We start from the raw sequence: 26336 nt of genomic DNA on the forward strand, positions 1-26336 counted from the left end.
TTGCAGCCGAGCTCCACGGTTCGGATCGTACTCGCCATTTTTCCGAATGTTTATTTTTCTCCACGAAAACAAAGCGTTTTTTAAATATTTGTACGAAATAAATATTCTTAAAAACCCTCTATTTGGGCGTTATTTGGATTCAGCTCCACCCCTACTTTACGGAAATGTTACTGCTTCCATTCCGACACAATACAGTGGGGACATTTACGGAACGACATTTACGGAACATCGACACCCACTCCCACTCCCATTCACACATGACGCCGGAACATTGCCAGTACGTTTACTGCTTTCAGCACAAGTAGGAAAGGGGCTTAAGCTGAAGCATGACATGCGATTAGTAGATAAAAAGCACATCAGCAACAGCATTGTACCAACTGTCTCAGCAGAGGCACCACCGGCTGATTTGCTCTGGAGAGAGGACGGTGTTGGGATAGAAACAAACGTCTGGAAATTATCTTATTGTTGGTACAAGACAGGAGTGGAGTGCACGTGTGGTTTCTTTAAAAATCCAATGCATGGTATTTAGAAAAAAAATAATCTTAGAAAAAGAAAATATCATACAAAATCAAATGGAAATGCAGAAATTTCTGACTTCCCCATCCTATCTGTCCCAGTGATTCTCAGCCTTTTTCATAGTAAGGACCCTTCATTTGACAACGATGACCCCATACGATAATAATCTGAGAGTATTCCTATTGTAATATACCATGTTCAGGGAGCTCAAAACAGCCATTATTGTACACTTTCCACTTTCACTTATCCAGTCTTGTAAATGGAATAACGGTTCATCTTTTTGTCACTCTGCTGGGGACCCCCCCGGGACCCCTTGAAAGACCCCCTGGGGGTCCCTGGACCCCGCGTTGAGAACCACAGTTCTAGTCCGTCAAAATCCCGTACGCCTTGCTCCCGGAGTGGAGTGGACGGTGTTATCTCCAGCGTGGACATCCTGCTTGGCGTGCCCGCATCGCACTGATTCTCCCTCTCCTTTCTTTGGGGGTCGGGGCAGCCGACGGCGGCCGCCCTGAAAGGTGCCATCCAGCTGGGCATCGGCTACGCTGTGGGCAACCTGAGCTCCAAACCCGACAGAGATGTTCTGATGCAGGACTTCTCCATGGTGGAGAGCGTCTTCCTCCCCAGGTACGGTGACCTAAATGTGTTGACATTTTGAGCGTTCAAGTGGGCGTCAAAATCTTTTCTGGTCTGTCGGTTGATTTGATTTGAATAGATCATATACGAATATGTGCGTAATAATCATCATTATATAATATTATTTTAAAAAATGTGAATAAAAAACAACAATAATATAATAATAATAACACTATTAATAATGACAATGAAATAATAATAATAATAATAATAATAATAATATAAAATAGATAAAATAATATAAAGCAGTGTGCAAAAATTGACAACAAATTGATATTATAATAATTTTATTATTTATTTTAGGTGATTATTATTATTTTTTTAACAATAATTTTTTTTATATTGCTTGGCTCACCAGCGAGGGGAGCAACCTCACTCCAGCTCACCATTTCCCCGACTTCCGCCTGAAAACCTACGCTCCCCTGGCCTTCCGCTACTTCAGGGAACTGTTTGGCATCAAACCAGACGACTATCTGGTGAGCATCCGGAGTCCGGTCGTCATGACGACGATACGCAACCGTAAAACACACGCGCCCACACACACACACACACACACACACACACACACACACACACACACACACGCATGCGCACACAGACACACCCACACACGCACACACAAACGTAAGCACGCACACACACACACACACACACACACACACACAGACATACACACACACACATACACACACACACACGCACACACACACACACACACACACACGCACACACACACACACACTCACCAGCACGTACAATCATAATTCCCCAACCCTGTTTCCTTGTTCTGATCAGAGCACAGTGATCATGTTTTGTTGGTGTCATTCTAGCACGGGGAGAGAGGAAGTTCTGTTGAGTGATACATATTTTTATTTATGTAATATATGATATTTATATTCATATTTCTGTGTTTGTGGGTCAGTGACATTTTTTTTGTATCCAAACCTGTTATCATTAAAATAAACTAGATATGAAGACACATGTAGGATAGAAAGAATCTCTATAAAGTACGCTCAGTTTGAAACCACTTCAGTTTTCTAAAAAAGTCAATCCATTTTTGGAATTTTGTGGCTTAAATGACCTTTTTTTACGGTTGTACCACCAGACATTTTTAACAAATTGACCGATTATGTCAGAAATCTAACAAACTATAAAGTACCTTAATATTTTTTTTGATATTTATATATATTTTTTCATTTATTTGTATTTCATATTTATTTATATTTATCATTTACCCTTTGCGTTCAAAAATCTCAATACTGACTTTTGGGTTTTTATTTCATTCTCTTCTGTTGTGTCCTGTTGTAATTGTTGCAGTATTCCATCTGTAACGAGCCTCTGATCGAGCTGTCCAACCCCGGGGCCAGCAGCTCCTGGTTCTACCTGACCAGCGACGACCAGTTCATCATCAAGACGGTTCAGCACAAAGAGGCCGAGTTCCTGCAGAAGCTGCTTCCTGGATACTACATGGTGAGCACACACACACACGCACACACACGCACACACATGCACGCACAGACCCACACACACACACACACACACAAACACACACACACACACACACAAACCCATACAAACACACACTGATGCAAACATGCCTGGACTGGAGGGAATTTAGGAATTTACATGCTGGTAGGAGCTACACAGGCATATGCAAATCTTAAATAACAAGTTTTTTTTTTGTTTTGTTCTTTTCAGCGAGGTTACTGCCTTGTGTCCCTCGAATATTTCCAGCAGCAAACAAGCTTTAATTGAATGATATTTTTTTATGCAAGATTATCTGTAGGATTATGTAGTCGTTAGAATTATTCCTTAACACATACAGAAATGCAGATTTGTATTAGTTCAAGTAAAGAACGACCAAAATTATTCACTTACTATGTGAGTTACTCTCAAATATTGCACGATGTGTATATACAGTGTATATATACACAGTATTTTTATTTTATTTTATATATTTATACCTTTATGTTATTTATACCTTAAGATTTATACCCTTTTTTATTTTCTTAGATTTTCATTTTATTCTATTTAATTTATAATAAATATTTATAATAAATATAATATAATAAATATAAATTTATAATTACATATAAATATTTCGAATCTTTGAAAACTGTAAAAATAAATGAACCTGACAGCATTTACATATGCATATGTTTTTAATGCTTACCACCTTTAATGATCTCTATAAATACATTTTATTTGAATTTATTTTACTTTTAACCGTAAAAACAAAAGCGACATCATAATAACAATAACAATAACGATAACAACAATAAGAATAAAGTTTAACAAGAAATACGACTGAAAAAATGTTATCCGTGTACCGAGAAGTCATTTTTTGATATTTTGCCACAACAGCACTCGCTGAAAGTACATACATTTCAGTGCATGAATTCAGAATATCCCATAATATCATGACTATTATGGGTCTATTTTCAGACCTACTGTCAGGCCGCCTGCTGTATTTGACATAAGTTTCTCCTAAACTCCATCCTTGTACCCGCTCTGTACTTGACATTATCATTAAATTACATAAGTCATCGGACACCTTTCGCCCGGAGCCGTTTCCGGTAACGACGTCTGTCGCCGTCGCTCGACCGAAGCCGCCGGCCGAGCCTCCCGACAGGAACCAGTAACGCGAGTAGCGCAGCCTCAGGGCTCGGGGTTATTTCTGTGTTTCTTCGCGCGGCGTCCCACTCACAACTCCCACCAAGTTTTTTTTTTTTTATACCTATAACGTGTACGCAGCAACAAAAACGTGTGTTGGACAACCTCCCTCCCACCTCCAGAACCTGAACCAGAACCCCAGGACGCTACTGCCCAAGTTCTACGGCCTGTACTGCATCCAGTGCGGCGGCGTCACCACCCGCCTGGTGGTGATGAACAACGTGCTGCCCCGCGCCATCGCCATGCACCACAAGTACGACCTGAAGGGCTCCACCTACAAGCGCCGCGCCTCGCGCAAGGAGCGCGCCAAGGCCTCGCCCACCTTCAAGGACCTGGACTTCCAGGAGGCCCTGGAGGGCCTGCACTTTGACGCCGACACCTACCACGCCCTGATGAAGACGCTGCAGAGGGACTGCCGGGTGAGCGCGCCCTGGGGGGAGAGAGAGAGAGGGGAAGGGAGGTAAAGGGAGGGAGGGAGGTGTGGGGGTGGGCTGGTATATAGGATGTCATGGATGTAACCAAATAGCTATATATAGATAGATAATTTGATAGATAATTAGATAGATAGATAGATAGATAGATAGATGGATGGATGGATGGATAGATAGATAGATAGATAGATAGATAGATAGATAGATAGATAGATAGATAGATAGATAGATAGATAGATAGATAGATAGATAGATAGATAGATAGATAGATAGATAGATAGATAGATAGATAGATAGATAGATAGATAGATAGATAGATAGATAGATAGATAGATAGATAGATAGATGGATGGATGGATGGATAGATACATACTGTAGATAAATAGAGAGATAGATAGATAGATAGATGGATAGATAGATAGATAAATAGATAGATGGATGGATGGATAGATAGATAGATAGATAGATAAATAGATAGATAGATGGATGGATGGATGGATAGATAGATAGATAGATAGATAGATGGATGGATGGATGGATAGATAGATAGATAGATAGATAGATAGATAGATGGATGGATGGATAGATAGATAGATAGATAGATAGATAGATAGATAGATAGATAGATAGATAGATAGATAGATAGATAGATAGATAGATAGATAGATACTTTCCATCAGCCAGGCACCTCTGTCTGCCCCCTCCCTCCCTCCCTCCCTATGAACGACCTCATTAGCGCCTGCTTACTTTTTGATTGATGGGAAATAACAGTGGCCTCCCCGTCCAGGATTACCCGCCGCGCCGGCCAAAACGCCCCCCTCATGTGACGGGGCTTAGGAGGCGGGCCAGGGCCGGTCCAGGCCGCCGGACCGGGCGCAGCGCGGCGTCCCGGGGGACATTTTAAGCCCCCGGTTAATGTGTTAGGTAACCGGGTAGAATGTTAAAGGCTCTTTTGTTTCGGGGTGTTACCTCATGACATCAGGCTTTGGTCAGAGGGATTACGGCTTACACTAAACTGTGCACATTGTACCATACTGTATATTCGATTTTTTTTTTTTTTACATGCGGGCTAAGCCAGCTTTCACGGCTGTTTGGCGAAGGCTAATCGAGGGCGCCTTTTCAGAAAACGTTATCGAGGTTGTCATGAGAGTTATTACCCGCCTCTGCGGAACACTCGGTTCTGCCGGCTCGGAGGCCGACAGCGGCACGCAGCCCACGGACGGGCGAGTCGGGGGCGGGCGTGAGGGAGTGACCGAGAGAGCGTCCCCGTTATGGACGGCGCTTTTTTTTTGTTGTTGTTGTTGTTGTTTTCCTTCGATGAGGTAATGGAGAGGCACGGGGACGCGCAGCGGCGTCGCCTATAGGAAGCGCTGGCCCTTCAACAACACACACACACGCAGGCACGCACAAACATGCACACGCCCTGAAAGCACCCAATTCACAGCGAGGGAGTGGACACGCCCACTTCTCCGGCGGGATCCTTGTGCAGCTGCTTCGTGCTATTTTGTGCTTACATATATATATATATACATATATATATGCGTATATATGGTACCATATATATGGTCTATATATGTAAGCTCTATAAACAAGTGTTATATGATTATTATTATTTTAATTGTGCTGAAAATCGAGAGAATTTGGTCGTGAATGTTGAAAATCGGGACATTTTAGTGTTTTACAGATATCTGTTGGGACTCACAGAGCTTGAATTGAATCTGGGACAGTCCCGGACAAACCGGGGGGTGATAACAACCGGCTGGCTGTAGATTATCCCTCTCTCACAGTAGTAGAGTATTGTTGTTTTTTTTTTAGACGTTTACCCAGAATACCGTTCCCCGGCACGTCGTGCCAAGCTCCTAACAAACACGCTCTTGATCCGGTCGCAGGTCCTGGAGAGCTTCAAGATCATGGACTACAGCCTCCTGCTGGGGATCCACGTTCTGGACAGGAGGGCGCTGGGGCGGGGCAGCCGCGGGGACAGCCGGAGGGGCCAGAAGGTCCTCTACTCCACCGCCCTGGAGTCCATCCAGGGGAACGTCAAGGACCCGGAGCCGGTCGCTGACGACGACACGTGAGTAAACTGTCTCCCTCTCTCCTCCAGAGCTGCCCTCGCTCGACCGGTTGTGGCTCGTGTTTTGAGACGGTTCCATTTCAAAGTTTATTGGTTATTGGCTGGTTTGGAAATTTGGACCTTTCTGTGGAACACAACCCTGGGCTCTTTTGCAATGCTGTCGTTTGATACAATACCTTTGTCATATTGTTTATTGTTTTGTCTTTTTGACGGTATCATTAAGAACCGGCCGAGGAAATGAAAGGGGAATGGACAATTTATTTCAAAATATTCATGTATTATTATATATTATTAATTTATTTATTTATTTGTTTGTTTATTTGTTAGTTTGTTTATTATTATTATTATTATTATTATTATTATTATTATTATTATTATTGTTATTATTATTATTATATTAATATTTCATATATCCCTTCCTCATACTGTGAAATATAAGAAAACAATATTGCTTTATTATTTGGACCATATCCCCCAGTCAAGTGATATTTATTAGTGATATGATATTATATCCTCCACATAATTTATAATTTTAAATTGTGTTGCTATGTTTTTTCGGATTAGGGTTAGAGTTAGGATTAAGGGTTAGGGTTAGGCTTTTCAAAGCCGCCTGAAAAATGAAAATAAGATCCTTAAACTCAAGCACTAATACATTTCTACATTCCCTGCCTCGTTTTTCCAGAATGGGTGGCATTCCTGCGAAAAACAAAGAGGAGAAATTGCTCATCTTTTTGGGAATCATTGACATCCTCCAGTCGTACAGGTACTGCGAGCGGAGCGGCGCTTCGCCCATTACACGCCGTAACACCTGCTGTTGGAAATGCATGTTGGTCATTATGGTCTGTGGTTTTCACTCCTCTGTCCGTGCAGTGTTTTATGGTTATAAGTGGATTCATATTCTTTACCTGTGCTAAGAGGACATAACTAATTGTTTTCTGCCAAAGACAACAGCCATTGTGCTGTACTGCATTTGTCAAATAAGTTGAAAATAGGTAGAAATTGCAAATATGAATGTTATACTTGCTAATAATTTAATTGGTGATGTTTGGAATAAAATGTAAGTAACTTATCATGATTTTACAATCATTTCAGGTTCATCAAGAAGGTGGAACATTCCTGGAAAGCCCTCGTGCACGATGGGGTACGTAATGGTGTGTGTGTGTGTGTGTGTGTGTGTGTGTGTGTGTGTGGGGGGGGGTCCATTCCTGTATTGTACTGTGATAATATAGCATGAGTTTCTATGTAAACAATGTGTGTAAACAATGTCTTTGGGTGTTTTTATAATAATAATAATAATAATAATAATAATAATAATAATAATAATAATAATAACAATAACAATAATAACCTTCTTTCATATAACACCTTCGATGCATGACACATAACTAAAAGTGCTTTACATTTAAAGAAGGACATCAAATAATCACGATAAAAGCAACTCAAACAATCAAATGCGTTTCCAAAGCAGAATATAAAAATTATTGAAATCCTTAAATAAATTAAAAACAGTGTAAGAATAAACTAATAAAAATAAATATATACAAGATTGCATGACAAAAAAAAATCCAACAAGCAAAATGCAATTAAAAAAAAGAGTAAATATTATGAGTGTGTATGCAAATTGTGACAGACGGCTTTGTGTCTTCAGGACACCGTGTCAGTTCACAGGCCTAACTTTTACGCGGACAGGTTCCTGAAATTCATGGGCACGACTGTTTTCAAAAAGATCAACCGTAAGTTACATATGTAAAAAAAAAAAAATATATATATATATATATATTTTTGGTCATTTTAAGTGTCACTAACAATCCCAACCTGCACCTGTACCTGTACCACCTCCTTCCTCCTTCCTCCCTCCTCCTCTTCCTCAGCGCTGAGGGGCGCGTCTTCGAAGAGGAAGAGGAGTTCCCTCTACGCGGCCAAGTCGGCCTCTCAGGAGATCCTGTCCCCGCTCAAGGATGACCAGAAGGACGACAAGAAGACCCAGAGCATGGACAACCTCGATGGAAAATGTACGTCTAAACGTGGGGTTTGAGTTTGGGGCTTCGATTCAATGTTCTAAAGTTAAAAACTCTGCGATTTTTTATTTTTATTTTTTATTTTTTTACCGAAACCCTATTTTCAATTTCGCCGTTGGGGGTCAACCTGAGAGCTTTTTGAGGCTCAGCTTTCCCTGCATCAGCTATTTAGGCTCCAGAAAAGCTATTCTCTCGATAGATAGATAGATAGATAGATAGATAGATAGATAGATAGATAGATAGATAGATAGATAGATAGATAGATAGATAGATAGATAGATAGATAGATAGATAGATAGATAGATAGACAGACACACAGACAGACACACAGACAGACACACAGACAGATAGACTGACAGACAGACAGATAAATAGATAGACAGACAGACAGACAGATAGATAGATAGATAGATAGATAGATGGATAGACAGACAGACAGACAGACAGACAGACACACAGACAGATAGAGCGACAGATAGATAGATAGAATAATAAAGCAATAAAATATATAATACAAATATAAATACAGTATATATATATAATACAAAATGATGGCAATATACACCCAACCTAATGATAAACAACAAATATAACTGAAATAACAGTAAAACAATAAAAACTGCACATACCGATTTTCGTGAAAATCATACTTAAGGAATTATCATCTAATGTTAAAAATGTTCCTTCTTTTTAGAATTATATTGCCTCCATGTGGCCAATCTGGATATTTTTTGTTTGTGAACCGTTTGAAAGAGACTTTTATGCATGTGCCAAGTTTCACATCGCTATAATATTACCATCTAACAGGAAATTGCACAAACAATTCTGAAGAATGACTGGCATAGGGAACCAGCGCTGAAACAATAGAATTTCCGCCCTATTGTTGAATACTGGTGGCTGTGCAAATGTTCCTTTTTATTTTCAAATGCTCCTGAGGACAAAACAAATGTCACAAACGTTACTGTGTTTGTAGAAAAACTGCAGCAAAATATTATAAGCCGTCTGGGGAAAAATAAAAAGATTGAATAAAGCAGATGTCCAGTGTTAGATGTTTTAAAAGGCACCATCATGCGTAGCTAAAGTGTGTCATACAGACCATCTGTTAATAGACAGACAGACAGACAGACAGACAGACAGACAGACAGGTACTTTATTCTTCCCCGGAGGGAAATTGCAATGTGCCAGCAGCTCACATCAAAACAATAGGCAGTAATAATAACAAACAATAGAATGAAAAAGAAAACTGGCAATACGGAAAAACAAAAAAAGGAGTGAACTATAGAATAGAACTCACAGTTAGCTCTACACAATAAAACATGGCAGGATAATGGAAAATTCACCTGAAAATGTCAAGCGGCAAAACAGAATGTTCATGCGGATTGGGCAGCTGCTCTAACGAGCAACAGGTGTACAGCCACTCTGATCCTGGGCACCAATGCCATGGACCCAGCACGGGCGTGGCTGCTCAAACCGCACCATCCCCACACCACAGTTTACAACAAACCTAAAAAAATTTAATTAAAAAAAACTGGTCGATTACAGTAAAAAGGTTAACATTTAAAAAAAAAAAATCACACAATATGAGTCAGGCTGCACCAGGTGGAGGACGCAAAGCAGAAGTAATGTCAAACACGTGCGTAGTGTGCCGTTGACAGGGCGTGGAAGCTCGTGCCGCAATATGAGGGGAAACGTTCAGATGAAAACACATCACCTCGCAACATCAAACACTGTGCGGTTCCTTCTTCCTCCAGCAGGTTTTAGTTCCTCAAAGCATCCAGACCTGGTGCCCAAGTTCAGCGAATCCACGCACACCCTTTCTCGTGATTCCAACGAGAAAGATGAGGAGGAAAACTGGTAATTCATAACTGTAACTCACGATTTTCAATTCACATTTGTCATATATATATATATATGTTTTCCTTTTTTATTATTTTATCAATCCAATTTATCACGGCGCAAATCCGATTTGTTACAGTTCAATTAATTTCAATTATATCGTAAAATAAATAGAAAAAAAAAATGAAATTCATGTTTTTTAAGCATTTATTTTTTCAAATGGAGTCTATTGGGGAAGTTTGACAAAAGAGCAAACAAACTTTTTTTTTCCAACAACTGCTGTGATCCTCATTTTCTTATTTTATAATTTAAAACACAATTTTTTTTTCATAAACAAGTAACCAAGTTTAAATGTTGTTTTTTTTTTATTATCATTTTTATTACTCACTTATGCAGTTTTTACTGGTTAAAATATTTCTAGATGCTATTGAACATGATCATAATCAGAAAATGTTTATTTAGCAAAGTACATTTTCACATCCCAGGAATTTGTTGCGGCAAAGATTGATCCATCACTGAACAGACGGTTGGCATGAGAAAAAGAATAGTGGTCAGATAAAATAAAACAAGAATAGCCAAATGTACAAAAATAGCCAAAAGAGACAAAGCCAAAAACATATCCAGTAAATGACGCCTCGGTTTGTCCCCAGCGAGGAACGGCGTGACTCCAGCGCCACCATCGCTCTGGACGACGCCATGACGCCTCTCAGCAGGAGCGCGTCGGATTCAGAGTTCGACGTCTACTTGGTAGGAGAACGGCTCCACAGTCTGCAGCCGTCGTGTTTTATATTGTTTTACAAATCCTGGTCTATGTTAGTTCACTGTGTAATATGATGAGAATTCATCTGTATAATGTAGTATTATAAATGTAACACTGAGATAGACAGACAGGCATACATACATACTTTATTCATCAGCTCACATCAAAACAATGGGCGGTAAGAATAACAAACAATAGAATTAAAAATATAAAATTACAAAAATGAAAAGTGGGAATATCTAGGGCCCGCCACACAGTCAAAATATATTTATTAATAAACTTTACAAAATGAAACATATCCTTTTATTAAATCACACTGCTTAATAAATCCACGCAATTTTATTTCAAACAGTGAAAAAGGTACGAACAGCCAGTTTCCCCCCCCCCTCGAAGAAGACAACCTGGCCAGGGGCCCCCAGGTCGGGTGGGGTCTGGGATCCAGATGTGTCCAGATGTGTCCAGGTTGAGCAGATTGAGTCACATCTGGCTTTGCCTCGCGCCTCAAAGCTTCCGCATTCACTTCCCCGACTAAATTAGAAGACATCCTCACCGTTGTCTTTCCTCTACTAAGTCGAGCATTTCAATGTAATGTGTGTGTGTGTGTGTGTGTGTGTGTGTGTGTGTGTGTGTGTGTGTGTGTGTGTGTGTGTGTTTATACGTATATGTGTGTGTGTGTGTGTGTGTGTTTGTGTGTGTGTGTGTGTGTGTGTGTTTATACGTGTGTGTGTGTGTGTGTGTGTGTGTGTGTGTGTGTGTTTATACGTATATCTGTGTGTGTGTGTGTGTGTGTGTGTGTGTGTGTGTTTATACGTATATGTGTGTCTGTGTGTGTGTGTGTGTGTGTGTGTGTGTGCGTGTGTGTGTGTCTGTGTATGTGTGTGCGTGCCTGTACATCATGTTAGGACTTAAATAAAATAAGTTCATGTGAACATACACAAACAGTCATGGTGGAGATGACCAAACCTGTGTCCAGGCAGCGTCGCACACCAAGTCCACACAGATTCGCCGCCACCGTCCCACTTCTCGTCTGCAAAAACGTTAAAGACGGTGTGACGGTGACGGACGACCCTCTCTGCGTTCCAGTGAGACTGCGGGGACTGCGAGCGCTGTCGCCACCGTGCCTCGGGAAGATGACGGCCTCCCGCCTCTGAAAACTGCCCGGCCACACAGAGCACTCTCTATGCTTCGGGTCGTCATGGTTACAACCCGTTTAAAAAAAAAAAAAAAAAAAAAAAAAACACTTCTCCTGCGATGTGCAATAAATGTAGTGTGAGGGGAGCGATGCAGCCCGGCAAAGCCCTTCTGACATTTCATCCATAGACCCAAACTAGTCGCTTTTTAAAAGTTACTAATATTTTTATTTGAATTACTAGTTACTATTCCAACAGTTACTAGTAACTATTTTTGTTTCACTAGTCTTAAAGGTATTAGGTACTAGCACTTATTTATTAGTTACTTGTAACTATTCCAGTCGTCACTAGTATCTATTTGCACAGTTTTGTCATTGAATCCTATGGGGCTCCGTGTTTCAGATATCAAATATTTACATCCGGCTGCTACTTGGACCACGGAGTGGTGCCGAATTTGGTCTTCGCTTTTCGCGCTTCCATAGTTCAACTGTTCTATATCGATTCATTCTTTTTTTTTTTTTTTTCTGTTTTGATTTCCTGCGAACTGTTCATACCTCAGAGGCTGGATCCCTGAAAGACAAAAGCTATTTAAGAGATTAACTATTTTCAAGACATATATTTATAGAGCCATTTTCAGAATGAACGGAGAATATGTTAATTTAAGTGAAGGAAGAGAGATTTCAAAACATATGCGTTTATGTATATATATATATATACTGTATGTATGTATATATATACACTGTTTATATGTATGTATATACGTGTATATATATACTGTATATATATAAATGTGTGTGTGTGTGTGTGTGTGTGTGTGTGTGTGTGTGTGTGCGTGTGTGTATATATATGTATATGTGTGTGTATATATATATATGTGTGTGTATGTGTGTATATATATATGTATATGTATATATACATATATATGCCATTGTGTCATTAAGTGTGATCCTGCTCTGTTTTTTTTTCATAGTTGCATAAGAACTCCATAGAGAGTTCTGCACAAATGTGAATCAAGAATTCAAACTTTTACTGATAATCTGTTGAAGTTCATGATGACAAGGAGTAAAGTCGTATAGTTGTATAGTTGTCTCTGCAGGATGAATGAAGAATATGAATTTAAACCAGATGAGCTGACTTTTGTTCTTTTTTTTTGTATCCTTACATAAATGACTCTGAAAACGATTTCCTACATGTTGCGCGGCGATTCATTAGAAAACATGTCTGTTTATTTCTAGTGTGATTTTGTGATGAAAACGCCTGCTGAGGACAGTTTTCAATCTTGAAGTAATTGTCAAAGGACTTCATTGAATGCCACATTGAATGTCTTCCATTTATTATTGTCCACACTTGCCTTTTAAAAAATATATTGAAAAATCAGTGTGATGTTATGTGATGTTAACTATTGTATTATAGAAATAAAACAGTTTGTACAGTAAATCAATATTTTATGTTGTTAAATCAATAGTATTGTATTTTTTTCTTCCTAAAAACAAAAACAATGCATTAAAGAAATGAAATGTCTTTGTAGTACTATCTTTGGTCACAGGAGGGCGCAATATGAAGGGCTATGACAATGTATTTTAACATTTAATCCATAGGAAAAACTTTATAAACATTAATAAATTATATTTTAGTTACTAGTTGCTATACCAACAGTTACTGGTAACCATTTTAGTTTTACTAGTCAACATGTTTTAACATCTAGTCCTAGTAATAGTAATACTAGTACTTGTATTATATGTTAATACTAGTAACTATGTTGACCCATCATGAGAAATGACGAGTTAAAACATCTTGTTGTGTTGATAGTTTAATTTTAAATATTACTAGTAAAGAAAAAAACATTACTAGTAACGACGGTAACAGGCACTAATGAATACGTTTACATTACTAACAAAGAGATAGGAGCAATTACATGTGTTTTAAATAGTTAATGAATAATAATAATAAGTACAAGTACCCCATATTTGACGAGTAAAGCTAAAATAGTTACAAGTAACCAGCAGATAACTAAAATATAAGTACTAGTTACTTTTAAAAAGTGACTTGTTGGTCTCATGGGTGAAATGTTCAAACGGTTTTCCATAAAAGGCCTTATCGGGCCTCGTCACCATGGAGACTAAAAGACATTGTTTCATGTGTGTTGCTGCTGAGATTTAAAGTGCATGTGTATGGCTTGTGTGTCCTGTCTGGTCAAAGCCTAATATTAAAAATCATACAAATGGATCTATTTATATAATTGAGTTTAAGGGTAAACTGCATCCGCGGCGCGCTAGATAATACCACTGTTTTAGAACAACATTTCAATAAATGCTTTTTGTGCCATCAAATTTATTACATTTGCATCGACCCAACTCAATGAATTCAATGACAATATACATTTATGTTTTAATGAAATACTCTGGTTGGGAGCTAGACACCAGCCAGTGATGGATTTGGGACAATGAGTTGAGTAAAGTTAAAATATATAAGTGTTATATTAGTTATAATGTTTATATTCTGGCTAAATGCATAATAATAGTATAATAATAATAATAATAATAATAATAATAATAATAATAATAATAATAATAATAATAATAATAATAATAAAGGTCTATGTGCATAATAAATGCACATAGCACTTTAGACCCAGAAGACACAGTGGATAAAGATGTTTTTGATGTTTGTTTTTACTCTATTCTGTATTATTTCACAAATATTTCCCCCCAGGAATCAATCAAGTCTTATCTTATATAGTTTTAGGAGAATGGTTAAAGTGCTTCAGGCTCACCTCGGTGCAAAAGGCTTTGAAAAGCTCTTCTAAAATGTTAAAAAAATGTTAAATGTATTGATTTTTTTTAAATACTAGTATTACGGGAGAAAAACAAAACAACAACTTTGAAAGATGACAAACCCTGCATAAATATGACTTGTTCTCTCAAACATCCCTGACTTGTGCATTTTATGCACAGTGTGAGTGGGAAGAAGGCCACGGGTGTTGAAAGGGGGACCACGGGGACACGGGGGCCGGTGCTCGGGGTCAAAGCATGGCGATCGAAAAAGGTTTCCGTGACTGGAGCAGCAGGCTTTTCCTCCGCTCCAAATCCCTCACGCTGGCTGGGCAGAGGTTTCCTCCCAGACACAACAATGTGCTTTGTGTAACGGCCTCTAACCCCATTAGGCCTCTCCGCCGCTTCCTAATTCAGGCATCTCCACCACTTCCTAATTCAGGCCTGCCAAAGGGTCCGGAGCACGTTAAACCGGTTCCACGGCAACTGTAGTCATACCCCTTTGTTTGCCATAGGTGAGAGAAAGAATGGAGTGTTTGTGTTGTTGTTTTTCTTTTTTTCTTTTTTCTCTTAATCAACATCATTATTCATATTGTTATACTGAAATGGAATTGAGACACTTTTAATGGAACGTGCCATTTTCAGAGAAATGCCTTCAGGGGCGAAGGGATACGAGGAAATAATTATAAATAATAGCTGATGTTGAAAATTTGAATTATTTATTTTATATTTATAAAAAAAATACTAGATTTATTATTATATATTATATTATATATATATTATGATATATTTATTATTATATTTATTATTTATTTAAATTATTATTATTATTTTAATTTTTTATTTATTAAGTAATTTTATATGTATAAAAACACACGTTCAATGTAAATTAGTTTAGTCTACATCGCAAAATATATATATTTTTTCATTTTTATTAGAAAACACATTCCGAAAAATCCCTTATTTAAAGCATTATCATCAGAAGTATCTACAGATTGCAAAATATTATTGTAGTAAGTTTGATTTAAGTTAATAGTATATTGTTATGCACATTCCAAATATACAAATAATATGGATTTCAACATTTCCCAATAGGAACGCATGCAAATAAAGAAGAAAATATGAAAGAAAAACTCAAAGAAAAAAAGGAAGAAAGAAAGAAAGAAAAAAGGAAAGAAAGAAAGAAAGAAGGAAAGAAAGAAGGAAAGAAAGAAAGACAGAAAGAAAGAAAGAAAGAAAGAAAGACAGAAAGAAAGAAAGAAAGACAGAAAGAAAGAAAGAAGGAAAGAAAGAAGGAAAGAAAGAAAGAAGGAAAGAAAGAAAGACAGAAAGAAAGAAAGAAAGAAGGAAAGAAAGAAGGAAAGAAAGAAGGAAAGAAAGAAAGACAGAAAGAAATAAAGAAAGAAAGAAAGAAAGAAAGAAAGAAAGAAAGAAAGACAGAAAGAAAGAAAGAAGGAAAGAAAGAAGGAAAGAAAGAAAGAAGGAAAGAAAGAAAGACAGAAAGAAAGAAAGAAAGAAGGAAAGAAAGAAAGAAAGACAGAAAGAAAGAAAGAAGGAAAGAAAGAAGGAAAGAAAGAAGGAAAAAAGGAAAGAAAGAAAGAAGGAAAGAAAGAAGGAAAGAAAGAAGGAAAGAAGGAAGGAAAGAAAAAAGGAAAGGAGGAAAGGAGGAAAGAAAGGGTGGGGGCATTTTTCACTTTGGTTTCGACCAAAAGTGTCAACACGCCCCGGACGCCACAGGCGCGTCACGTGGGACAACATGGCGGCCACTCCGCCACGCACCTGCGGCCCCGAAGCCACGCCCCCACCTGCCAAAACCCGGAAATCAGGAGTTTTTTTCCGGGGGGTGGAAGCCGAGAAGGAGAAGCAGAGGGAAGGGTGGGGAGCTTTTGAGAGGGCGCCGTGTCTTTAGCTGTAGCTTCTGTTTGTTTGTTTTTACATCACAACAACGCGATTAATTAACGGAGGGAAGGAGGAAAGAAATAAGAACCTCTAGGCTCTCACCTGGTGAGTATTTGCCGTTCGTCAAACGTCGAAAGCGCTCGTTGTTATGACTTGTGGAAGGGTTAGCATGTTCCTGCTGGAGGAGGAGGAGGAGGAGGAGGAGGGTCTGTGCTGTAGGACCCATGGACAAGATGGACGACACCCTAAACTTAACCATCTCCAACCTTATACCTAAACTTAAGCATCTATAACATTATACCTAAACTTAAGCATCTTTAACATTATACCTAAACTTAACCATCTATAACATTATACCTAAACTTAAGCATCTATAACATTATACCTAAACTTAAGCATCTATAACATTATACCTAAACTTAAGCATCTATAACATTATACCTAAACTTAACCATCTATAACATTATACCTAAACTTAAGCATCTATAACATTATACCTAAACTTAAGCATCTATAACATTATACCTAAACTTTACCGTCTATAACATTATACCTAAACTTTACCGTCTATAACATTATACATAAACTTAACCATCTATAACATTATACATAAACTTAACCATCTATAACATTATACATAAACTTAACCATCTATAACATTATACCCAAACTTAACCATCTATAACATTATACCTTAACTTAACCTTCTATAACATTATACCTAAACTTTACCGTCTATAACATTATACATAAACTTTACCGTCTACAACATTATACATAAACTTAACCACCTATAACATTATACCTAAATCTAACCATCTATAACATTATACCTAAACTTAACCATCTATAACGTTATACATAAACTTAACCATCTATAACATTATACCTAAACTTAACCATCTATAACGTTATACATAAACTTAACCATCTCTATATGTATTATATTCCATATAAGCTGTGCTGTGGCAGGTGCTGTGTATTTTTGGTTTGGCTCTGAATTAAAACTATTTTTAAAGAGGGAAAGTGTTCCTGTGCAGGTTCCCTCTATCGCCTGATTTATTTCCACGCAGATTATATCAAATTATCTTCAATCAAATGTCCCTTGAACGACATTTCACTATAGTCCACAGCACCAATTCATTTAAAAAAATATAAATCAGATTAATAGCTTTATTGAAATTGAAAGCTTGGGTTAACAGGGGTGCAGTTTGCATAGAGTTGAACTGACACAGGACACCACAGATAAGCCACTATCCAAATGATGTAGTGAAAAAAAAAGATTATTTTATATATCTGCAGTATATACAGTAGGCTGTATAGTACAGTTCTTAAATGTCATTTGATCAACATACATTTGGAGGAATATGAAATAAATAAGATGATCCTAAATAGATAAAACTCTGTTGTCTGCTTCCAACTTTTGTCTTTTGTCATAGTAGCTACAATATTCACTGGGACATATACATTATATTTCTGCCAGTTTTATTTTCGGTAAGCTGCCTTTGCCTTTCTGTGATGGATTTTTGTGAGTGGCGTCCAAATTGGGCAGGGCTTGTGGGACTTTGACTTTCGATATGCGGCCCTTGCGTTAAAGTGACGAGACAACCTCATGGATTTGATGCTTAAAATGAGGGCCAGTCGGAAAATAACATGATGTAATTTTGCGTGTAAAAGTGTTGTGCGTAGGTTCACAATGAGTACCAATAAAGTAGGGGGGAACTTGCCCATACTTCAGCTCAGCGGGAATTTGGATTAAAGGCATGTTATGAAAATACATAAATACACACTATGCCATAAAAGCAGATTGAAAAAAATATAATAATAATTTTAAATACCAGCACCACAGCGTTGACTGCTACTGATAGGTATCAAGTATTTAATTCTGGCGGCATCTATAGTATCGCCACATATTCCTGGGTGATCCTATCTATAGTATATAAAGACATCTGCTGTTTATTGCGACTTCTGTAGCCACAGGCGTGATAGATGATTGTGATTCTCTCTCCCTCTCTCCCTCCGTCTTCTAACACCCCAAAACGTCAACACGCACACATACGGTATTTGGTAGCGGTGCCGTGTGTCCCTCAGTCTGAACATGCCCTGCATATGGGCATTGCGTAACGTCCCGGGGGTGGGGGGGCGTGGTAGTAATACACTACTACGATACTACTACATGTGGGAAGTGATGGGGGGGGGGGCACAGAGGTACAAACCGCTGCTTATGTAAAGGCATTAAGTGTGGCCCTGAGCCCAGTCCCGCTCAGGCCGTCTGATTGGACGGGAGGCGTTCCATGAGGGTTTGTTTATAAAAGACCCTCCACGCGATGATGTGTCCGTACGCATCACTCCACTTTACAGGTTGCCGCGAGGAGCTTGTCGGCCTCTGGGGATACCACCGCTCATGTGCTGTCGGGAAACCTTTCCTGCAAGCCGATCGAATCCCGAAGGAAGTTTTTAGGAGCGGCAAGAAATACCGTTAATCCGTTGTCTCAAATGATTATTATTCGATAAATGGCCATCTTGATGGAATTGTTGGTACGACAGTGATGTCATGGTTGTGATCTCTATACTGTCTGACACACTGTTTGGATTATATATAAGGATTTGATTACTCCCCGTGTAATATTATTACTATAGTATTCTAGACAGTATCTCTCTCTCTCTCTTGCGTCATGGTTTTAGTTTTCTATCCTGGTTTATAATTGACAGAGAAACTGACCAAGGTGATCAATATGTTAAAGGATGTGATCCAGGCCTTCATTCATGATTAACTGAAGTGTGTGTGTGTGTGTGTGTGTGTGTGTGTGTGTGTGTGTGTGTGTGTGTGTGTATTGACTCATTGGCATATTCCTTTTAAACTTTAGTTCATCATGAATGAACGCCAATAAACCAGGATAGAAACTAAAACGATGACGCAAAAAGGATCGGGATTTCAGAGTGTTGAAGGCGTTGAGATACTTGGAAGGGACTAGTTATGGAATAACTCCATAGAAATAGTCCATCGTTATTGAAGATGTATTTATTTTATTTTCAGACATTCACATTCAAAACAAAAAAATCCCGGAGTGAACTTTTATATGAGGCCTTGTAGATCTAATATGAGTGAAGATTCAGCAACCGCATTGCTCATTTCTCGCCCCAAATCGTTCAGAAACAGGTTTTGTTGGACTGATAAGATGAAATCGGTGTAAGTTTTACGGACTGAATACAACGGAACCCGGGATAAAGCTCAAACCTAATTGTCTCGAAGAACCAGGGGCCTCAGGAAGGTGGCTCCAGCCACTAAACAGACCGGCCTGGAACGGGTTGTGTTAGAGGCATGTTAGAATGGTTAGAATGCAGAATCTGAGTTGTACTTTCAGTAAAAACAACATGTTTTGGGGACCTCGAACACCTAAATTAACTTGGAGCATAATAGGTCCCCTTTAAAGAGAAAGGGGAAAGATGATCTCTTTTGGTGTCATAATTTAGTTTAAGCAGTATTCTTACTTTTTTTCAATAGTCGTCGTCCGATATCACAATGTTTGTAATTCATTGCGCTTTTTTTTACAATACAGGTTGTTACTACGGCTGTGTGTGCCAAAGCAATGACTATAACCCGTTGTGTAAATATCAGGTAAATATCAGGGTATGAGCCAAAAGAAACCCTCAATTAAAGTAGACGGACGTTCACCACGGAATTAGGGAATGTTAGCCTATCCCGGCAATTACATTTTCTTTGCTTATACACGTATAACTTAAAAAAAAAAAAAAAGGGATTCAATGTGGTGGTGCCCCCTTCAGTAAACCACAGTGAGCTTTGGAACTTAAAAATATGGACGCGCAGATAGAGATCAGTTTTCCTCATCAGCAAGCGAGCGCTCCTGTCGCCTACGTTTTCTTTTTCCTGCGTCGAAACCTGCCTGCTGACGGGAGGTTGGGCAGTTCAGCCAATCGGCTGGTTGGACGCGCTGCTGAGATTTGGGAGGTGTGGGCGTGGGCCCCCTCCGTGACCTACTCTTACCCGTAACCCCCTTCTCTGTAGCTCCGCGGAGGTGTTTACCTTCGCAGAAGCATAATACAGGCTGAACAACGTCGAGACAGAGTAAGGTTGTTTTTTTTTTTTTTTACACAAGTATATTTATAAGTACAGCAGTCGATTCATAGTAGCCCTATTTGGAAATGGAACTTTTATTAAAACAAAAATGTAATTAGGCCTGTTTTTTTTTTTTCAAGGCTCTAATATGCATAAGCTAGTTAGTTTGCACATAGTAATAATTAAGTAAGCAAGGTAGTTAGCATATAGTAATAATTCAAATTTATATTTTATTTATTTTATACTTTTATTAATAAATTTATAATTTTCGTGTATTTCAGTGGTCGACGACTAAGAAGAATTTCAGTCGAGTAATCGACTAGCCGTGACGTCATCACCACCCCCCAACACACAGTATACCATTAACCACATGTAAAAACAGTTACCAGTATATAAATAATATAACTACAGCAGGTGCTATATAGAATTATTATTTTATTTTTCCAACTATACCAAGTGCCACAGTGACCAAACAAAAACAGGTCTCACCAGAGATGACATAACGGAAATTGCAAGTGACTCCTGATCACAGAAGTAGAGCCGTGGTAAGACGGCTTCATCCCACACGACTTGCGTTCTACTACAAATTGCGTAAAATATCGCCACTCTTGGCTCCTTCTCGTCGCCAGCATTCCCTCATACAAGCAGGTTGTTCTGTGCGCTTCACTTATTTTGCGTCCGGGTGGAGTTTCTCATGATGCGTTCGCTTATTAATTATGAATACTTTCTCAGAAGTCGACGTCGCTGCCTGAGTCGACTAATCGATTAGTCGACTAATCATGCCCCTCTCTAATTTATACTTTATTTACCCATAACAATTTATCCCGTGCATAGTATCACATTTTGTACATTTGTATATATTTACTGTAAATATCTGACTTTTGTTTTTGTATTTTTGTATATTTGTATATTTTTGATAATTTAATTTAAGATTTTTATCCTCCATTTTTTCAGACTTTGGTCGGTAGTTGTAACGCACCAAACCTCACCAAACAAATTCTTAGTATCCCACTAAGGGTACCCGACAAATAAACCCGATTCTGATAACTTTAAATGTGTTTTCAGACCAGTTTTAGTTTTTTTTCCCCATGTGTGTATTTTGAAGTGTGCTGGGAATCTTCCCTGCCCCCCGTGGGTGTCCCAGACGCCCAGACTCACGGGCCTCCGCCCCGTTCCCGGATGGATCAGTGTTGGTCACGTTTTGAGATTAGTTCGCGGAGTTGGATTACGACCCGACTGGATTATGACTGAAACTTTCACACTGCTGATTGAACATTTTGGCGGGTCACGGTGATCTGGTCTCCCCGCTTAGTTCACCGCGGCACGGATGCGACTTCGGCCCTCCGCGTCCCATTTTTGGCCGGGGATGACATCGTCCTCTCCCTTCCTTTCTTCTTCCGTGCTGTCGTTACCCAACATTTTCAAAAATAGAATCTACCGTTTCTGTGCCGAGTGATCGCGTGCTGCGCTTGGTTTTTTTTAAATTATATTTTGGGCCTTTTTGGAGTCCTAAGGGATTTCCGTCCCCACCCCCTCCCCTCCCCGGTCCTCTGGCAGCGGCATCTCCAGCTCTCATGGCACAAACCGCCCGGAGCCGTAATCCAGACATCCAAGCTGCAAGAATATAATTCCTCCCCCTCCACCGCTTGCATTGGCTGGCGGCTCGTCAGGGGACCGCCGAGATTATTTGACTTCTCACGGGACACGACAGCGTGCCGTCGGGTGGGGACTCGAAATGACAAGATACAGACCTTAAATCTTGTGCAACGGGGGGTTGCTGCTGTTGTTGTGTGCGTGCGTGGGTGTGATCAGAGCAGGGTAGTCACTTGGTGGGCTGGCTGTGCTCGAAAAGTGTGGGGTTTCTTTGAAGGAGGAGGGGCGAGTGGGTGGGATGGGGTTGATGAGGACGGGTCTCTCTGGGTGTTAATGGTGAGAAGACTAAGCCTGGACGGATGGATTACGGGGAGGAGGGGGCTGAGAGCATACATGATCTGTCAGGGCTTAGTGCCACAATTATCCCCCGTGGCGGCAGGAGCAGCGTTTTCATTAGTGTAATGTCCAAAGAATCTCCAGAATTATGTAAGAGAGTGACGCGCCGTCATCCCCTCCGGACCTGCCCACCACCGGGTAGTGGCTGTGGCTGTGGCTGTGGCTGTGGCGCTCGGGCTCTCCGTTCCTCCCTCCGTTGGCGGGGGAAGCCAAAAGGACAATATCCGTAGGGACCAGTTGAAGCCACAGCACAACGCGGCGGCGGCAACACCGCTTACAGGGATTGGAGAGGGAGAGGGAGAGGGAGAGAGAGAGAGAGAGAGAGGGAGAGGGAGAGGGAGAGAGGGAGAGAGAGGGAGAGAGAGAGAGAGAGAGAGAGAGCCGTCGGAGCGTTTTCTCATGCTGGATCTCGGGATGATGATAAGTCGGGAAGCGAGCGATGCCGGAGCTGCAGGTTAGGCGTAGATGCAGAGATTAAGGAGGAGGATGATGATGATGCTGCTACTGTTGGAGGGAAAATAGCTTCTGGCGCTTTGAAAGAGGATGAAGTTCAAGAAGTTCATCACCATCATGCAGGCAGCCATCGGTGTGGTTCCCCTGAACAAACGAGAGCTCTTACCTCCCGGGAGGAAACTTTGGAGACCTCCAGGGTGAGTGAGACTGAGTGTGTGTGTGTGTCTGTGTCTTAAGTGTGTATGTGTGTGTATGCGTCTGTCCTGATATGCTCCATGTGCATTTTTCAACCGAACAGAGAATTGGAATCAGAATCACTTTGTTCCTCCAGGTACATTTACAGTATACAGTATATTAGACATTTGCTCTGGTGAGGTTTGATGAGTTCCACGCCAGATGATTAGCATATAAAAACGTAACAGTCTGAAAAAAATGTTGAATGAAAAACAATAATAGAATAAAAAGTGAAAAAAAAAAAGCCCCCAAAAAATACTAAATGTAAATCGTCAAATAAATAAAAATATACCAGAAGTGATACTATGCACAGGATAAATTGTAATCTGTATATGTACATTATAAGAAAGAAATCAACAGCCTTCTAATAGTTATTATTGCAGATAACTATATTTAAATCGTATTGGTGCTGTCCATATTGAAATGTTAAGTTGCTACGGCAACAAATGATAAAGTCATGTGCGCGGCTACTACAGGTACGACATTAATTTGTGAGCATTCAAAGGATTTAAACAACATGGACAGATTATCCAGTCACTAGTTCAACAACATTTTTCATCATAGTAATAGATTTATTTTCTATGCGGGTCGTAATGGTTTTCCTAAGCAGTTTAACATCAGTTATTCTATACTCCGTGTTTAAAAATCCAACTGGTTTGCCTTGGTTTCCATACACTAAATGGATCAGTAGGAAGCCTCTGTAAACCGTGGCAGCTTTATTTATGTTGCTCATTTCCAACACAAAGGTTATTTTATATATGTCTGTCTGTCTGTCTGTCTATCTGTCTATCTATCTATATCTCAAGGTGTTTTACACTGTGAATGAAAAGACTTACAGGAATAAAATAGATAATAAAAGACAATGGAAAAATAAGAAATAGAAGGAAAAAAAAAATAGATTAAAACTGAAAAGAATAAAAATAATGGTTAAACCCAGGAGATAACGTTCCTCCAGTTGAACGCATCAAAACCTTCTCTCTGAGCCCCGGCCGTGACGTTTGGCTCGGGGCACACCACATGTTCCGACATGTTGCCAGTTACTGGGTCAGAGACTCTGCACTTAAAGTGCAACCGCAGATTATGGTTTTATTGGAGGTAGAATCCCTACGAGCCCCGTTTTGCACTGATATACCCTGATGGATTATTGTATCTGCCGTTTAATAGTCCGCACAAGGAGGTTCCTCCCCCGCAGCCGAGGCCACACTTTATTCGTAGCTCGGTTGGACAATTTGGCTTTGGCTTAATTCTTTAAAACATTTGGCCTGTATTCCATAATCTATCGAGACTTTTTGGGTAAATGAATCGTCGCATTAAGTGCAAGGGGTTGTTGTTTTAATTTGTGAAATCATCACGAATCGTCACTTCCGTGCCCCCCTTTTCACATGGAGCGTGACTTTTGGGAGTAAATCCAGCGCAGAGCAGCAACCTTTAGGCGATCTTTGACAATTTTGTCAACATTCGTGAGCGTTTTCACGGCGTCCTTGCTGTTTGGATACTAGTTAATGCTGAAGCTATTCTTTTTAAACATGGAGCTTCATTATTTTTGGGGTGTTGTGCAGTGGCAGAAAAGTCAGGAAAGTTGATAAGATGCACGCCCCAGGTTTTTAAATATCCTGGAATGTTTTAACCTCCTCTGGCCTTTGTCAAATCTGCATTCATGTAACTGATTTTTATTTGTGAGTTTTGGGGCCTAGTCACATTCTGTCTAATCCATAAGATTGGTTACACGACAAGTTACAGAATAAAAATCAGTTGATTAAAATTTATATATATATGTGTGTGTGTGTGTGTGTGTGTGTGTGTGTGTGTGTGTGTGTGTGTGTGTGTGTGTGTGTGTGTGTGTGTGTGTGTGTGTGTGTGTGTGTGTGTGTGTGTGTGTGTGTATGTGTATATATGAATAAATCAATCTCGGTCACTTGAGGTTGGGGGGATATTTTTGGCTAAATATTCACATCTTCTGAGTCCATATGTACAGTTTACTCACGACGCTGCTTTATCTTATCCACTCCCTGCACATGCCGATCTTTGCTTCCTGACCAAGAAAGGCGTGGTGGACCCTGCCACCCACAATGGGAACGGCATATAGAGGAGTGCATTGATAGTGCAAACACATTAAATGGATGTTTCTCATAAAGTGCCTGCTAAAACAGAAATATGAGATATCACTTACAAATTTATGTGGCGGATTACCGCTTGAACTCATCATCAGCTCAGCTTCAGGCTTCCTCTATTCACATGTGTTAAAAAAAAAAAAAAAAGTTATTTTATTTTTTACCCCTATTTAAAACTGTGTACGGTAGTGGTCCCTTTTGAGATGCATTATCTATTTTGCAAGGGACAACTGGCCAAGACAACAACAAAAGTTGGAAACTTGCTTAAATACTGGTTTGATTTAGTAAGCTTTTTCCTTATCCGGGGAGATGATTATACAATTTATTTTAAATAGACAAAAACCTACCTTTTTTTTTTTTTTTGTATGTATATGTTTTGTTTTCTGAAGGTTTTGGAATGCATTTCCTTAATTTGTGTTGGCCCGGTGTGCAGTGGTTCCCCTGCTCCACATTCAGAGCCGAGGAGGTTTGTTCTCCTCGCCCACTAACCTGTGCTGTCACTTCATTCCCGCCTGCCAAGCCTGAGTTATGCATGAAAGTTTTATTTCTACCGCCGCTGTTACACATTTAATAGGGTTGTACTCTAGTTTGTTTCACCTTGCGAGCTTGCACAGTGCAGTGAATAACAATAAACATGGTGAAAAATGGCCAGAAACTCCAAAAACATTTTTTATTTTATTATTTATTTATTTTGAGGTTAAAAACTGATATGGATAGATGGATACTATTA

At 39.5% G+C, this 26336-nt stretch overlaps 2 protein-coding genes across 4 annotated transcripts in view; both read left to right on the forward strand.

The window, feature by feature from the left end:
- The window catches only part of pip5k1ba (phosphatidylinositol-4-phosphate 5-kinase, type I, beta a), a 13028-nt gene extending 1511 nt beyond the window's left edge, over positions 1-11517 (forward strand). For both annotated transcript variants that reach the window (XM_080018467.1, XM_080018466.1), the window contains exons 3-14: positions 1010-1140; positions 1508-1625; positions 2467-2619; positions 3945-4241; positions 6143-6327; positions 7010-7090; positions 7420-7468; positions 7976-8060; positions 8199-8339; positions 10100-10199; positions 10832-10928; positions 11294-11517. In XM_080018467.1, the coding sequence (XP_079874593.1) occupies positions 1010-1140; positions 1508-1625; positions 2467-2619; positions 3945-4241; positions 6143-6327; positions 7010-7090; positions 7420-7468; positions 7976-8060; positions 8199-8339; positions 10100-10199; positions 10832-10928; positions 11294-11296 (1440 nt within the window). In that variant the 3' untranslated portion in view covers positions 11297-11517. The remainder of the gene's footprint in view (positions 1-1009; positions 1141-1507; positions 1626-2466; positions 2620-3944; positions 4242-6142; positions 6328-7009; positions 7091-7419; positions 7469-7975; positions 8061-8198; positions 8340-10099; positions 10200-10831; positions 10929-11293) is intronic.
- Positions 11518-16782: 5265 nt separating this feature from the next.
- Positions 16783-26336, forward strand: part of tjp2a (tight junction protein 2a (zona occludens 2)) — a gene marked incomplete at its 3' end in the record, with an annotated part of 53056 nt that continues 43502 nt past the window's right edge. The window contains exon 1 of one of the 2 annotated variants that reach the window (XM_080017950.1): positions 16783-16846. Of the gene's footprint in view, positions 16847-23382; positions 23459-26336 lie in introns of those variants that run through there. The other variant, XM_080017948.1, reaches the window with a different exon arrangement.

This window comes from Zeus faber (assembly GCF_960531495.2).
Source record: "Zeus faber genome assembly, chromosome: 17".
NCBI lineage: Eukaryota > Metazoa > Chordata > Actinopteri > Zeiformes > Zeidae > Zeus > Zeus faber.